This window comes from Myotis daubentonii, chromosome 1 (genome assembly GCF_963259705.1).
Source record: "Myotis daubentonii chromosome 1, mMyoDau2.1, whole genome shotgun sequence".
NCBI lineage: Eukaryota > Metazoa > Chordata > Mammalia > Chiroptera > Vespertilionidae > Myotis > Myotis daubentonii.
In genome coordinates this window covers 185,206,068-185,221,463 of record NC_081840.1, presented here as the reverse complement: position 1 = coordinate 185,221,463, position 15,396 = coordinate 185,206,068, and the positions used below count along the sequence as shown (strand labels likewise).

At 43.1% G+C, this 15,396-nt stretch overlaps 1 protein-coding gene across 5 annotated transcripts; it reads left to right on the top strand.

The window, feature by feature from the left end:
- The first annotated feature begins 37 nt into the window (after nt 1-37).
- THAP6 (THAP domain containing 6) lies at nt 38-14,271 on the top strand. Of its 5 annotated transcripts, none has more exons than XM_059668426.1 (5): nt 38-176; nt 1,119-1,221; nt 1,839-2,046; nt 7,029-7,154; nt 11,813-14,271. In XM_059668426.1, exons 2-5 carry the CDS (start codon nt 1,142-1,144, stop codon nt 12,050-12,052), a joined length of 654 nt encoding a protein of 217 aa, XP_059524409.1. In that variant the 5' UTR covers nt 38-176; nt 1,119-1,141; the 3' UTR covers nt 12,053-14,271. The 5 variants fall into 5 exon arrangements, with proteins under 5 accessions (XP_059524409.1, XP_059524447.1, XP_059524428.1 ...); XM_059668436.1 differs by lacking the exon at nt 38-176 and adding an exon at nt 447-683; XM_059668464.1 differs by lacking the exon at nt 7,029-7,154.
- The last annotated feature ends 1,125 nt before the right edge of the window (nt 14,272-15,396 follow it).

Genomic DNA, 15,396 nt, shown 5'->3' with positions numbered 1-15,396 from the left:
TACGTCCAGACGAACAGCGCTGCCCTAGCACACCCAACCCGGCCGCGGTGGCCAGCGGAGCCAATATGGCGGCTGAGCACGTGACCCGGGGCAGTGGGATTTCCGGCCGACCGAGCGGAAGCCGAGGAAGACGCAATCTCTGTCGTCGACGTTAGTCGCTCTCCTCGCTGCTAACGGTAATGACTCTTAGGTAGCCTTTGCTTTCCCCACCCCATGGCGACCCGCCCCAACTCTTGGGCGTGGCTCGGGCCAGAAAGACTGCAGCGGCGCCCAGACGCCCGGCGGCCTCCGGGGAAGGGCCCCTCTCCGGCCGCATCCGCACCTGACAGGGCGGCCCCTCCCTCTCCCGCGCGGGGCCGCGGCCTCGAGAAAGGGGCGGAGCTCGGCCCGGCCCCAGGCCCCGCGCGGCTCCCGGGCGCGCGCCGCCACTGCTGGGCACCGGGACGCTCACCGGCGCCCGGCGCTGCTTCCCTGTGTCCCCCCTCCCCCCTTCCCCTTTACTTGCTCTTTATTTCTTCAAATTATGTGTTAACATTTACTGTATACCAGTCACCAGCTAAGTCGTGGGGACAACGAAAAAAAAAAAAAAAGGGAAAAACACGCCCCACCGTGCCGCCCTGGGACTCACAGACTGAGGGGGAAAGACTTTAATTAGAGAACCTCTGACATACTGTTCGTGTGGGGTGACAGCTTTGGGACGTGCTGGGGAGAAGCGTGTGCTCTACGAGAGCTCCGACTAGCGGAGCGCGGGCCGAGCGGGGCCAGGAGGTCTCCCCGGGGCAGCCGCGCGAGCCGGAGGCTGGGGACGGGCCGGCGGGCGGGGGCCGGGGGGGTGTCCCGGTGCCGAGCCCCGAGGCAGAGCCCCCCTGGGAGGCAGCCGCGGGGGGGAGACGCGCAAACGCGCCCACGACATTGGAATCCGCGCCTCGGAGCGCCGCTCGGTACCGCTGGGCTCGTTCCGGAGCCGAGCCCCGGGAACGGTGAGGGCGAGGCTGCAGGTGGAAGAACCCGTTCGCCTCGGGCTTTCTGGTGAGATTCCCTTCACCCGGAAGGAACCGGGGACGGGGACTGTCCCCCGGGCTCCGAAGTCACTAACGCGGCCGTTCGCTTTCTTTCAGTCCTGGTATGAGCCGCTAACGTCATGGTGAAATGCTGCTCGGCGATCGGATGTGCCTCCCGCTGTCTGCCCAACTCCAAGCTCAAAGGCCTGACTTTTCACGTGTGAGGCTCTTCTCTGTCGTTAAGCCGAGGACTTCCAAAAGCCAGGCGCGGTTTTACTTCACTCTTAAGTTTTGGACTTCAGTTCCCCCGTTCTTTTTTAAATAACCTTTCCGCTTAAAATGTGCAGTGGCGGTGATAGCTTTACGCTTTTAATTGGGTTCAGAAGGTAAAGATGCCTGCCTGCCTGCCAGGGTGCCCGGCCAGAGCCGCGCTGGCCAGCGCCCCGTGGCATTTCAGCACACCTTCCGGGAAAGTCGGCGCTGTGCACACGCAGCTTACAACCCGCAGGGAGGACCTTTGCCCGAATGTTTTCTGTCCTTGGACGCAGACAAACCGTCAGCTGTGGATCTTACCATAAAGTATTAAATGTCCTTTGAAATTTCGTTATACCATGAGAAAAATTTAAATGAGGGCCATATGTCTACAGCACATGATTAATGGGAAAACCTGACTGTTAAAACCGAAAGTTACAAAAGCATGAATGTTGGTCGTTTCTGCTGTACTGTTTCCCAAGGGTAATAGCAGACTGGTTAAGAAGTTAATTTAGTCACATCCTTAATTCAGGTATAATATCAGTAAGAGTTTAATTTTAAAATACTTTTTGTATTTTTTTCCAGATTCCCCACAGATGACAATGTAAAAAGAAAATGGGTATTAGCGATGAAAAGATCTGATGTGAATGCTGCAGGCTTTTGGGAGCCTAAAAAGGGAGATGTGTTGTGTTCAAGGCACTTTAAGAAGACAGATTTTGACAGAAGTGCTCCAAATATTAAACTGAAACCTGGAGTCGTACCTTCTATCTTTGATTTCCCACCTCACTTACAGGTGTGTTTATGAGGTGCTGCTTGCCACCGTTACTCACTCTTTATGGTGCTATTGAAGAAGCGTCACCACACTTGCTTTAAAATCCTTTAAGTTCTTAAAGATGTAAACTGCTGCTTCAGTCTGTGAACTATGTAGTAGGAGTATTTTACCAGTAGCCGCTCAGAAATATTTAGAAAGGTTAGGTGAAATGAACTGCCCCTAGGAGTTAGCATAACTCAAGATTTGTGTCTGAAAAATAGAGGAACATAAGAATGGTTTAAGTAAAGGTCCAAGTTGGCAGTCCTGCTCACTTCGGTTTAGAGCCACATACATGCAAACTTGAAGCCGAGGTAAGACTGGAAGGGGGGAAAAAAAAATAAGAAGAACAGGAGAAGGTAAGGAGAGAAGAGGCCTAAAAAGGAAATTGAAAGGATTGGGTAAGTACATTCTAGTTGAATTCTGTTTTTTCTCAGTGATATTAGTGCTGTGGGTTGGCTGCCTCACCCTCAATACCTTTCTTGACTTCCTGTACCTGGAAGTGTATTTGCTTCCATAAACTTTAGACTGACTGATCCAACGTGGAAAGTTCCGAGAGAGCCTGTGGGTTCCACAATAGTCATGAGCCTCCATTGAAAGGTATCTCCCTCCAGACAGCTGAAAACAAGGGAAGGAGCCCAGCAGTGTGGCTGCACCCATGTGATCTTGGTCACTTTCTGCAGTTGTTTTTGTTGTGGTACCTGAGTTATCAAGTAGAGATGCCTCACTTTCTTCCTTGTTAGTAAACGTGCAATATCTTGTGCAATTTTCTCTGAAGGGTGCTTATCCCATAGTAAGGTGTTATCTATCTGCAATGTTAAGAGGACCTTAAGAAATATTGGCATAATAAACCAAATAAAACATGTTACTTTAAAAAACTATTTCCTAATAAAGAAAATTTTATTATAGGAAATTAGATAATAAAGGGAAGAGAAAATAAAAATTAATAATAACTACATAATCCAGAGATAATACTAACACTCTGATGTGTATCTTCCCAGTCATTTGTATATGTATGTTTATATAAAAATTCATCTCTACCTATATAGTCTTATAAAAATAGAATTTTACTGGCCCTGCCGGTGTGGCTTAGTGGTTGAGCGTCGACCTATGAACCAAGAGGTCATGGTTTGATTCCTGGTTAGGCCACATGCCCGGCTTGTAGGCTCAATCCCCAGTGTGGGCTGTGCAGGAGGCAGCTGATCAATAATTCTCTCTCATCATTGATGTTTCTATCTCTCCCTCTCACTTCCTCTCTGAAATCAATAAAAATATATTTTTAAAAAATAGAAATATACTGTATTTATATCCTCTCTTTTATTGGCTTACCTTTCTTTTTTATTTTTTTAGTTGATTTGCGAGGGAGAAAGACATCGATGTGAGAGAGAAATATCAATCAGTTGCCTCCTGCCCCAACCAGGGATCAAACCCACAACCCAAGTATGTGCCCTGACTGAGGATCGAAGCCTTCCCTCTCCCTTTCAGTGTGCAGGATAGCACTCCAGCCAGGGCATGCAAGAGGCAGCCTATGGATGTTTCTTTCTCTCTCTCTCTCTCTCTCTCTCTCTCTCTCTCTCTCTCTCTCTCCACTATAATATGCCATTGTATAGACTAATTTTTCCATTTAACTACGACATTTTTGTTCATGACTTTTGATGCACTTATGTCTACATTTCTGAAGAATATATGCACACTTCTCTGTTAGAAGTGGAATTGCTGGGTCCTATTATGTGTCTGTTCAGCTTGAGTAGATATGTCATAATTTTCCAAAGTGCTTTGCCAGTATATAGTCCCACCATCAGCATATTAAAGTTCCTAAGGATCTATATCCTTGCTAGTACTTGTTGGTGTGAGCTTTATACTAGTAGAACATTTGTAATGACCATATAGCCATTGATTCTATGTATGAACAATAATTTATGTAATTAGTTCTCACTATTATAGATAAACTAGAGGCCCAGTGCACAAAAATTTGTGCACTCGGGGGGGGGGGGGGGGGACCCTCAGCCCGGCCTGTGCCCTCTCGCAGTCTGGGACCCCTCAGGGGATGACCACATGCTGGCTTAGGCCCGCACCTTGGGGGATTGGGCCTAAGCTGGCAGTCAGACATCCCTCTGGCAGCCTGGGAGCCCTCAGGGGATGTCTACTTGCCAGCAGGGAGCAGGTCTAAGCTGCAGTTGGACATCCTTAGCACTGTTGAGGAGGTGGGAGAGGCTCCCACCACCACCGCTGTACTGGCAGCCATCAGCTTGGCTTGTGGCTGAGCAGAGCTCCCCTTGTGGGAGCACACTGACCACCAGGGGGCAGCTCCTGCATTGAGCATCTGCCCACTGGTGGTCAGTGTGTATCATAGTGACCAGTCATTCCCAGTCGTTCTGCTGTTAGGGTCAATTTGCATATTACCCTTTTATTATATAGGAGTGCCTGGCCAGCCTGGATGAGGGGCTAATGGCTGTTTGCAGGCTGGCCACAGCCCCTTCAGGGTAGGGGTCCTCGCTGCGGTGCCTGGCCAGCCTGGGTGAGGGGCTGATGGCTGTTTGCAGGCCGGCCATAGCCCCTTCAGGGTAGGGGTCCTCGCTGGGGTGCCTGGCCATCCTGGGTGAGGGGCTGAGGGCCGTTTGCAGGCTGGCCACAGCCCCTTCAGGGTGGGAATTCCCGCTGGGGTTCCTGGCCAGCCTGCGTGAGGGGCTGATGGCTGTTTGCAGGCTGGCCAACCCCCCCAGCCGGTATCCTCACCCCATGAGGGTGTGGCCAGCCTGAGTGAGGGGCTGATGGCTGTTTGCAAGCTGGCCACAACCCCCAGCCACCCAAGATCCCAGTGGAGGCTGGCTGGAAGCAGGTATCTGGGGTTTATTTGTCTTCTATAATTGAAACTTTGTTTCCATGAGTGGAGGCCACAGCGTGCTCAGGGCAGGAGGGAAGCTTGGCTTCCTCCATCGCCCAGGCAGCCAAGCCCCCTGCTTGCTCCAGCTCCATGGCTGCCAGCCGCCATCTTGGTTGGGTTAATTTGCATAGTCGCTCTGATTGGCTGGTGGGCATGGCTTAGGACGTAGCGAAGGTATGGTCAATTAGCATCTTTGTCTTTTATTAGTGTAGATTATCATCTTTCACTATTTTAAATAGCACTATAATGGACCGTACTGAATCTTTGTACATATCTTTATTTCCTTGCATTAAATTCTTTAAAATTGTTGGATCAAAAATTTTACACATTAAAAAAATTTTTTTAAGAAATCCTTTTTTTTTAATTAATGCAAGAGAGAACAAGAGAGAAAAACATGGATCGGTTGCCTCTCATATCCATCTCAGTGATCAAACCCACAACCTGGGTATGTGCCCTGACCAGGAATCAAACAGGACACCTGGTATAAGAGACAAGGCTCTAACCAAGAGCCACATAGGCTAGCTAGGGTCACATTTTTAAGACGTGCTTTTGATACCGTTCTTCCCAAGGCCTACCACAAACCTACATCAATCTGTTCCCCTACTAACAATGCATATGCATGTCTGTCCATCCCAACTCTTGGGAGTAGTTGTGTTTTTTACTTTTCCTAAAATTAATAGGTAAAAATGTCATCTTACTGTTTTAATTCATCTCTGAATATTAGTGAGTTTCTACATTTTGTGTGTGTTTATTCGCCATTTATATTTCTTTTGTGTGTGTGTGTGTGTGTGTGTGTGTGTGTGTGTGTATGTGTTATATCTTCAGGTCCTCTTCTATTTTCATATTTTAAGGTATATTATAATGTCATATATATATATATATATATATATATATATATATATATATACACACACACACACACACACACACACACACACACACACACATACACATACCGAGGATATGAACCATTTAACTGCCATCTGTGTTGCAATTACTTTTTGTTGTCTTTAATTTTAATTAATGGGGTTGGTGTTTTTTTTTAATTCAGACTTTTTTGTTAAGCAGTCAGTGCTATATTTTCTCTTATATTGTCTGACTTTGCCTTTCCCACCTTAAGATTATCTAAACACTAGAGGCCCAGTGCACAAAATTCATGCACAGGGGGAGGGGGGTTTCCCTCAGCCCAGCCTGCACCCTCTCCAATCTGGAACCCCTTGATGGATGTCCAACTGTGACAGGCAGTAGGACATCCCTCTCACAATCCAGGACTGCTGGCTCCCAACTGCTCGCCTGCCTGCCTGATTGCTCCTAACTGCTTCTGCCTGCCAGCCTGATCACCCCTAACCACTCCCCTGCCAGCCTGATCGATGCCTAACTGTCCTCCCCTGCTGGCCTGGTCGCCCCTAACTGCCCTCCCCTGCCGGCCTGGTCACCCCTAACTGCTCTCCCCTGCAGGCCTGATTGCCCACAACTGCCCTCCCGGGCCGGCCATCTTGGGGGTGGCCATCTTGTGTGTTGGAGTGATGGTCAATTTGCATGTTACCTCTTTATTAGATAGGATTCCCTATATTTTTTATAGATCCTCATAGTTTTTATCTTTATATAAATTTTTAATACATACACTTTCATCATGTTTTATTATGTATAAGGATATAACTGTTTTCTTATTTCATTTTGACATTATTTATAGCTTTTCTCCACTTACTCATAATTCAGTTTTTTATTTTAAAGGCTTTTAGAATAAAAAACCATATTTGAACTATTTCTAGATTTGTTTTTGTCCAAGAGAGTAGCAAACCGCTTTTACTATTATTTCTGTGTAAAATTTTTTTAATACCTGGAGGACATATCTTTTCTCATTATTACTCTTCTTTTTTAGGAAAATTTGTGCTTCTAAATGAACTTTAGAGTAATTTTGGAAAAGTTCCTTTAAAGTAATTTCAGTGGAATTTAAATTTTACTGACTTTTAAAAGCTGTTTTCATTAAAGGAAATGTATTAATTTTACAAAGTTAGGAAGGAATAAAATTTTTAAAAGGACGGAAATATCTATAATAATTTTTATTAACAATTTTTAACAGGGGAAAAGAGAACAACTTCCTTGTAGAAAACACTTTATCCTCAAAACCCTTCCAGTCACAAAGCACAATCACAAGCTTGTTGGTGCTTCCACGTGTATCGAAGAATTTCGATCCCAGTTCATTTTTGTAAGTAAAAGTACTTACTGAGCTAATGTTGATATTTTTAAGATGAATTTTTCCTTTCCATTAAACCTTTCAAAATCTTATTAAAAAAAACCTATGGGTTTAGATGTTTGAGATTTTTCTTTTTTAATCTGTAATATCCAAAAATAAACTGCTTCCCAGAGCCATCATAATACAATAACAAATTAGAGGTAGTTAAGCCTTTGTTTACATATTTAGTTAAAAGAATGCTTTCACAAGGATATTTCAGCCAAGAAAATGCAGTTCCTCCCTTTAGATACTATATTTTTATATGGAAACATGTAATTTAAAAAATAGTTATGTCTTTAGGTTTTAAAGTATAATCATGCACATACAGAGTAGCCAAGCTTGCACTTATTTATACACTAGGGGCCCGGTGCACGAAATTCGTGCACTGGGTGTGTGTGGGGGGGGGAGTGTCCCTCAGCCCAGCCTGCCCCCTCTCACATACTGGGAGCCCTCAGGCGTTGACCCCCATCACCCTCCAATCGCAGGATCGGCCCCTTGCCCAGGCCTGACGCCTCTGACAGAGGTGTCAGGCCTGGGCAGGCGACCCTCATTTCCCCCCATCACTGGTTCTGCCCCCAGCCCCCTCCGATTGCTGGCTCTGCCCCTGGCCCAGGCCTGATGCCTTGGCCAGAGGCGTAGACCCCCATCACCCTCCGATCACCTGATCGGCCCCTTGCCCAGGCCTGACGCCTCTGACCCAGGCTTCAGGCCTGGGCAAGGGGACGACCATCATATCCCTCCAATCCCCGGCTCAGCCCCCCGCCCAGGCCTGATGCCTCGGCCAGAGGAGTTGACCCTCATCACCCTCCGATCACCAATCACCGGATCGGCCCCTTGACCAGGCCTGAGGCCTCCGGCAGAGGTGTCAGGCCTGGGCAGGGGACCCCCAGCTCCCCGCAGTTGCAGGCTCCGCCCCTGCCCAGGCCTAACGCCTCTGGCTGAGGCGTCCGGCCCGGGCAGCGGGGACCCGCAGCTGCAGCGGCCCCGCGATCATGGGCTCCGCTTTAGGCCCAGGCAAGGGGCCCCTAGCTCCCGGGACTGCCAGCTCCGACCGTGCCCAGCTCCCATCGCTGGCTCCACCCCTACTTCCTGCTATCACTGGCCAGGGCAGCAAAGGCGCCTGATTCTCCGATCATGGCTGGGGGGCAGGGCAAAGGCGGCCCCAGGACTGCCTTTGCCCTGCCCCCCAGCTCTTAGCTCCCCCCTGGGTTTCTGATCACTGTCAGTGGCAGGGGGCTTCTTCCTGCTTTCCCTTTCGCCTCCCTGCATTGTGCCTACATATGCAAATTAACCGCCATCTAGTTGGCAGTTAACTGCCAATCTTAGTTGGCAGTTAACTGCCAATCATAGTTGGCAGTTAATTTGCATATAGCCCTGATTAGCCAATGAAAAGGGTATCGTCGTACGCCAATTACCATTTTTCACTTTTATTAGTGTAGATTCCATTGTCGGATCATGTTAGAACCAGGCCTGGAATTCAGATCTGTTTTACTATCTTGATTACTATAGCTTTTTAATAATTCTTTAAATCAAAGTTGGTAGTCTTCCAACTTTGTTCTTTTTCAAAGTTGTTTTGGATATTCTGGGTCCTTTGCATTTTTATATGAATTTTAGAATCACTTTGTAAAACATCCACAAAAAAAGCCAGCTAGAATTTTGACTGGGACTATGTCGGATCTATATATTCATTTGGAAAGAATTGCCATCTTTTTTTTTCTTTTTTAAGAATTACAATCTTAATAAGTCTCTTTTACATCTTTTAACCCCAACTCATTATATCTCTTCATATATTGAGGCCTTTAAATTCTCTCAGTGGTGTTTTATAGTTTTCAGTGGACAGGTCTTTCACTTCATTTTTGTAAATGATACTGTTTTAAATAGAATTGATTTTTTTATATTGATCTTATATCTGGAAAACTTGCTAAACCCACATATTAATTATCAAAGCTTTTTGTAGAAGCTATCAGATTTTCTACATCATGTCGCCTGTTATTAAAAAATTTTTGATTCTTTTCAATATGAATAACTGATTTCTTTCTCTTGCCCTGCCTTGAACATTCAGAGCTATACCAAATAGAATTACTAAGAACTCATCTCCATCCTTGCTCCTGATTTTTTTAAAATTTATTTATTGATTTGAGAGAGAAAGAGGAAGGGAGAGAAAGAGGCAAAAACATCATTTTGTTGTTCCACTTATTTATGCATTCATTGGTTGAATCTTGTATGCACCTGACTGGGGATTGAACCCACAACCTTGACGTATAGGGATGATGCTCTAACCAACTGAGCTACCTGGTCAGGGCTCCATGCCTTGCTCCTGAGTTAAGAAGAAAACATTCTGTCTTTCACCATTAAAGACATTAATATGACATTAAATATGATGTTAACGACAGCTTTTTGTAAATGCCCTTTATCAGACTGAGGAAGTGTTTTTTTTATTCCTAGTTTGCTGAGAATTTTTATCAGAAAAGAATGCTAATTTTGTCAAATGATTTTTTTTTATCTATTGAGAGATTATATTTTACTTTTTTTTACTTTGTTAATATGATTAGTTACATCAGTTGATTTTTCAATGTTAACTAAACCAGATGCCGGGGTCCAACCCCAGCAGGTCCAGGGGTCCCCAAAGGCGTGGACGGAGTCAGCGAAGAAGGAATGACACGGAGACAGCGTTCAGTTGATCATCATAGCCGGGTTCTCTTGTCAGGGTCTGGTCAGGATCTCTAGCGAAGTTCTGGTTAGGATCTCCAGAGAGGTTCTGCTTAGGATCTCCAGCCAGGTTCTCCAGCTAGGTTCTGTCTGAGATCTCCAGCCAGGTTCGGTCACCAGGTTCTAGTCAGGTTCTCTTGCCATATTTCTGTAGTCAGGCTCAGTCCAGGATCTTTTGCCATGTTCTCTCCAGCGAAGTTCTTCTGTCTGTAGGTTCTGTGTAGGTTCTGTATTCTGAGTTCTGACTTCTAACTTCTGTGTTCTAAGTTCTGTGTCTCTCTGTCTTCTGAATTCTGTCTCCTGAGTTCTGTGTCTTGCTGTCTAGTTACATCTGTATTTATACCAGTTGATTCAATCCTATCAATCTCTATTACAAAGGTTAGGGCGTTTCTTATCTCCATTCCAGGGAGTAAAGATTATGTAGCTTAAGCATGATTGTTCGTAGTTAAAGTGATTAATTACCCGCCTGGCACTTAGTTGAGGGGTTTTATTCCCTCCCTAACTTCAGGGGAAAATCCCTACCTGGGGATTCAACCTTTCTCAGAGAGGTGACCTTGGTTAAAACACATAGTGCCAAGAAGGTGAGCAAACATATTAAGAACAGTATGCCATATATGCCAGGTCCCTTGAAACAGTAAGGATGGACCGGCTCCCGGCAAAACCATCCTTCCATTCCTGGAATAAACCCTACTTCTTAATGATGCGTTATTTCTTTCATATATTATTGGGTTCAATGTTAAGATTTTGTTTAGAATACTTTCTTGTATGTTCAAGAATGATATTGGCCTGTTATATTCTTTTGTTACAATCTTTTTGTCATTATCAGAATAATGCTGAACTCAATGAGTTAAAAAATATTGCCTCTGTTTTTTATTTTCTGAAAGAATTTGTATAGAATTGGAATTATTTTTTCCATAAATATTTGGTAGAATTCTCCAGCAAAGCTGTCTAGGTCTGAAGTTTTCTTTGTGGAAGAGACTTTTGCTAGCTTGTATTTTCCAAGGGGTTTGTTCATTTCATCTCAGTTGTCATTGCCTATTAGCTTAAAATTGTTCATAATACTTCCTTATTATCTTTTTAATATCTATAAAATCTGTAGTAATATCACCTCATTTCTGATCCTTTGTTTCTGTTCACTTTTATTGCTGATCAGCCTGACTAGACAATTATCACTTTAGTTGATCAGTCAAAACTTTATATCTTGGGCCTTGTATTGGTCTTTTAAGATAGGTGTCATTCCGGTCTCTTATTTCATTTTGGTTGGAAGCAAAAGTTCTCTTCACTAATTTTAATATTAAATAAAAGCTTTTCAAAATGTTTTATAGTGCCTTTATAAATGTCAGTGTTATCTTTCATATTTTCAAATGAAAGAAGTATACCAGCAAACATAAGCATAGTCATAATAAATATTGAGAGAACTTAAATTATTTCTTTAAAAATCGAAGGCCCATAACACCCAGCCTGAGGGCCTGCTTCAGTCAGTGCTCCTTTCCTGACTTCCTTTATAAAGTCAACTGTTCATCAAACTAAAGTTACAAATTTAACAATATAAGGGTTTTTTTAATTGTTAAAACTTAAACTTAGAAGCCCCACACTTAGGGAATGAAAGCCTTATAGTCATTGTGGGTTTCATGGTGTTCATAAGCAGATACCTACTTTGAATGAGAAGTGAATCCCATCGATAGCATTCTGCTCTCTTGTCTGTCTGGCCTTCAACAAAAGAAAGAGGTTCTAGGCACCTGAAATATTGCTTACTCCCTTATCCTCTTCTTATGTTCACCAACTTACTGACACCAACTTACTATCACCAACTTAAAGGTCTTCTCTAAGCACAGTACTGGAGAAACAGCTGAGGCCTAGTTATAAGCTTTTGGCTAATTACTTGTCTGTTCATTTTACTAACTTGGTATTTATGTTTTTAGGAACATAGCTACAGTGTAATGGACAGTCCAAAGAAACTTAAGTATAAATTAGATCATGTGATCAGCGAGCTAGAGGATACCAAGAAAAGTCTGCGGAATGTTTTAGACCGAGAAAAACGTTTCCAAAAATCATTGGGGAAGACAATCAGGGAATTAAAGGAGGAATGTCTCATCAACCAAGAAACAGCAAATAGACTGGAAGCTTTTTGTTGGGAGTATTGTCAGGAGAGCATAGAATGAGACTATATTTCATGAAATAATTTCACGTTATGTTTAACTTAAAATTTTTGGAAAGTAATTCTTATTTACCATCATTAAATACTGTCTATCATTTAGAGTGCTTCTTTGGATCCTCTTCAGCATTAAGCATTATAGTTGTTATCCAAAGACGGTTTTTGAAGACATGCAGAAATTTGTGTTCTCTTGTTTTGGTGTGACTTGTGACAATTACATTTTTATATACCTAGACTAGTGCCAGGTCATTATTGTAAGTGAAAAGATCAAGAACATTCCTCTGGACTGAGGAAATGATGTCATATCAGCATGTTAAGCTACAGTAGTAGGAACTAAGCACTTCTTCAGCAGCAGCAGATTTTTCACTTCAAAGGAATACTTGTATTGTTTACATAGGTTCTCTTTATGGTAAATATGTTCAATTACACTTTAAATGTATCTTACTGTAAAGCAGAATTTATAACACATGTCAATCTTGGATCCATTCCAAGGTGCTTTTGTTATCAGTAATACCAAAAGATCTTTTTACAAGACATCTCATGGTACTGACCCTGAGAACAGCATATGGTACAGAACTTTAGGCTTTTAAAGTTGTCCAGAGACAAGTTAAGAAGACCCCTGGACAAGGTCTGTTTTCAATACAGTACATTGTTCTTCCTCACTATGAGTAATTTGGTGTAAACCTGTGTAGCTTTAAAAATTTCAGAAGGGGTCATAAATCTGATTTTTCTAATAGCTAGTTACTCTGACAGTTCTGAACATTCTTTTTTTTTTACTGGAATTTCATCATATGCAATAGTAGTTGGAATTTGAGTGTCAATTATTTCAGTGTGTTAACTAGAAATGAACTGCATTTTATGCTAAAATGTTCATTATAATTTTATTTGTGATATATTAATATCAATAAGGATATGGTCACTTGATTTTTTTTATATTTAAGAATTCTCTGTTTTAATGCATGTTATATTTTTATATAGGATTCCAAACCTTCCCCCTGAATGGGATTTTACCCACATTTGACGGATCAGCATTATGCTAAGAAATCACTGAGGTCATATATTTTTGCTACCTTAAAAAAACCAAAAACTCATTAGTTACCCATTATTTATTTTAGTTAATTTAAGTTTGACTTCATAATGGACATTTCATTGGGAAGTTTGGGTATGACCTTAGGTTTTATAGTGATTCTGTGACAGATATGGAGATTTTTTTCCCTCACCCTATTTTTTAATGTAAAAATTAAAGTCAGTGGACAGTGGAGAAAAGTACAGTGGGGCATTGACTTACAAGTTTAATTCGTTCCGAGATCAAGCTCGTTAAGGAGCTCATTAACTCAAATTACTCTATCAACTCAATGCAAAAAATCTGCCGAGAGACAGCTGGTATCTCAAAAAACTCGTTAGGACACTTGTAAGTCAAGGCCCCACTGTAAAAGGATAGATCCAAAACAGTGTGTTCAAATTCTAGCTCTCTACAGGCTGCTTAGAATAAATCAAGCCCGGGAGACCTTCACAAAAATCAAGTCCCAGCTTCTGCCACTATCAGTTACCAGTCACTTTTACTACTTGTGTTCTTTTTCATTGGTCTTCGTATCACTGAGCGAGAGATAACTGTGAGAAAATATTGGTATCATCAATGACTTGGAGCTACCTATTTGCTCTTTATTTTTATGGAGAAGTGATTACCAATAGAAATATGACATAAACAAGGTCCTCCCCACCTGCCACCCCAAACAAATACCTGAATACAGTATATACCTCAGTTCACGGTTCCCAGAGAACAGTTCTTAGCCTGGGGAAGAGCTGTTCTCTGCAGAGCAAAACCAGTCATCCCCCATCCAGAGGTTCCTCCAGCAACCAAGGTCAGCCTAAGGGTTTTACTTTGTTTTAAGTCTTGGAGTGGCCTCTGGATTCTGGAACAAACCAATATACAAGTTCAACCTCAGCACCAAATCAGGTATGAAGGACTTGATATGGCGTTTTTCTCCATATAAAGTTTAAATCTTTAGACTTTGGTTGCTAAAGTTAATCATAATTATAACATAGTCTTTAATTGGAGAAATGATGAACTGTATTAAAATATGTGTGCTTTGTTTTAATAAAAAGATAAAATTGTTACAGAAATAACTGGGGGGTGAAGAATCTGTTATATATTTGAAAAAGAAAATATTTTCTTTAGTAATGTGCTCTATGTGGTTTTTGTACATTTAGTTATTCAATAAAATGAACCAAAAAAAATCCAAGAGTTTGCCTTAATTTTTTCCACATTTTCCTCACCACCAATAATTCTAAAATCATAGTTTACTAGGTTAGATGACCAAGTGGCAGGCCTGCTTCTACTACAATTTGGACCTGCCATAGACCCCTTTCCTGCTCTGGGCCTCACTCAAAACTGGCAGCCTTTCATGTCACACAGTGTAGAGCAGAGAGCAGTATTCTTAGGTGTGAAATATGCTGCCTTAAAACATAGACATTAAACACTCTGCTACCACCTTCATAGTGAGATGCAATGCGCTAATGTGGCTTGTACTTCAGTGGGGATGTCCTAGCATGCCCCTGGTCACTGGACACCCCTCCACCAAATTTTACTGATGTAGGCTCCTAATGCCTTTCTCTTCACTGTGCACTGCTCTATTGGATGACACGCATGGTCAGTAGATTTCATACCACAACATCTGAAAATTTAAGTGTTTGAGTCTCGTTCAGTCTCATTTATTTAATATTTATCTTAGGCACATAAAGAAGTTTACAGACTAATATAATTAATGTGCTAACCTATTACGTGTAATGCTTTCAAAGCCCCATACACTATTGTGTGGGATACAAAGATGATGAGGCATTCATAACCTACAGGGATATACAAGTATGTAGCACAAATACAGAGAAGTGGAAAATTATCAGGACTGTGTCAATTAGAGAAGGCAGACTATGAAACTAACCGAGCCTCAAAGTTCCGAAATGGAACATTAGTGTGTCAGTGTGATTTTTAAAGTTCTATCCTGGGTCCTGGATTCTGTTAGCTCCCTCCTTGGATGTGACAATAAAAGAACAAACTACCCAGAGACCTAGGTTCCAATCTCAAATCTTCCACTTTATTAAATACAGTCTGTGCCCTCTCGCAATCCAGGACATCTTGAGGGATGTCGGAATGCTGGTTTCAGCCCAATCCCCGCAGGCTGTCCGACATCCCCTGAGGGATGTAGTAGTGCATGAAGTGGCAGGCGGCCGAGGAGGAGCCCAAGCCCAGGCCAGGCACCACGCCTCTCCTGCTCATCCCAGCCCTGCTACGCCTGCCTGCTCCCCTTGCTGCTCAGCAGCTCTGTCGCGGAGGCAGGAGAGGCTCACTCTGCC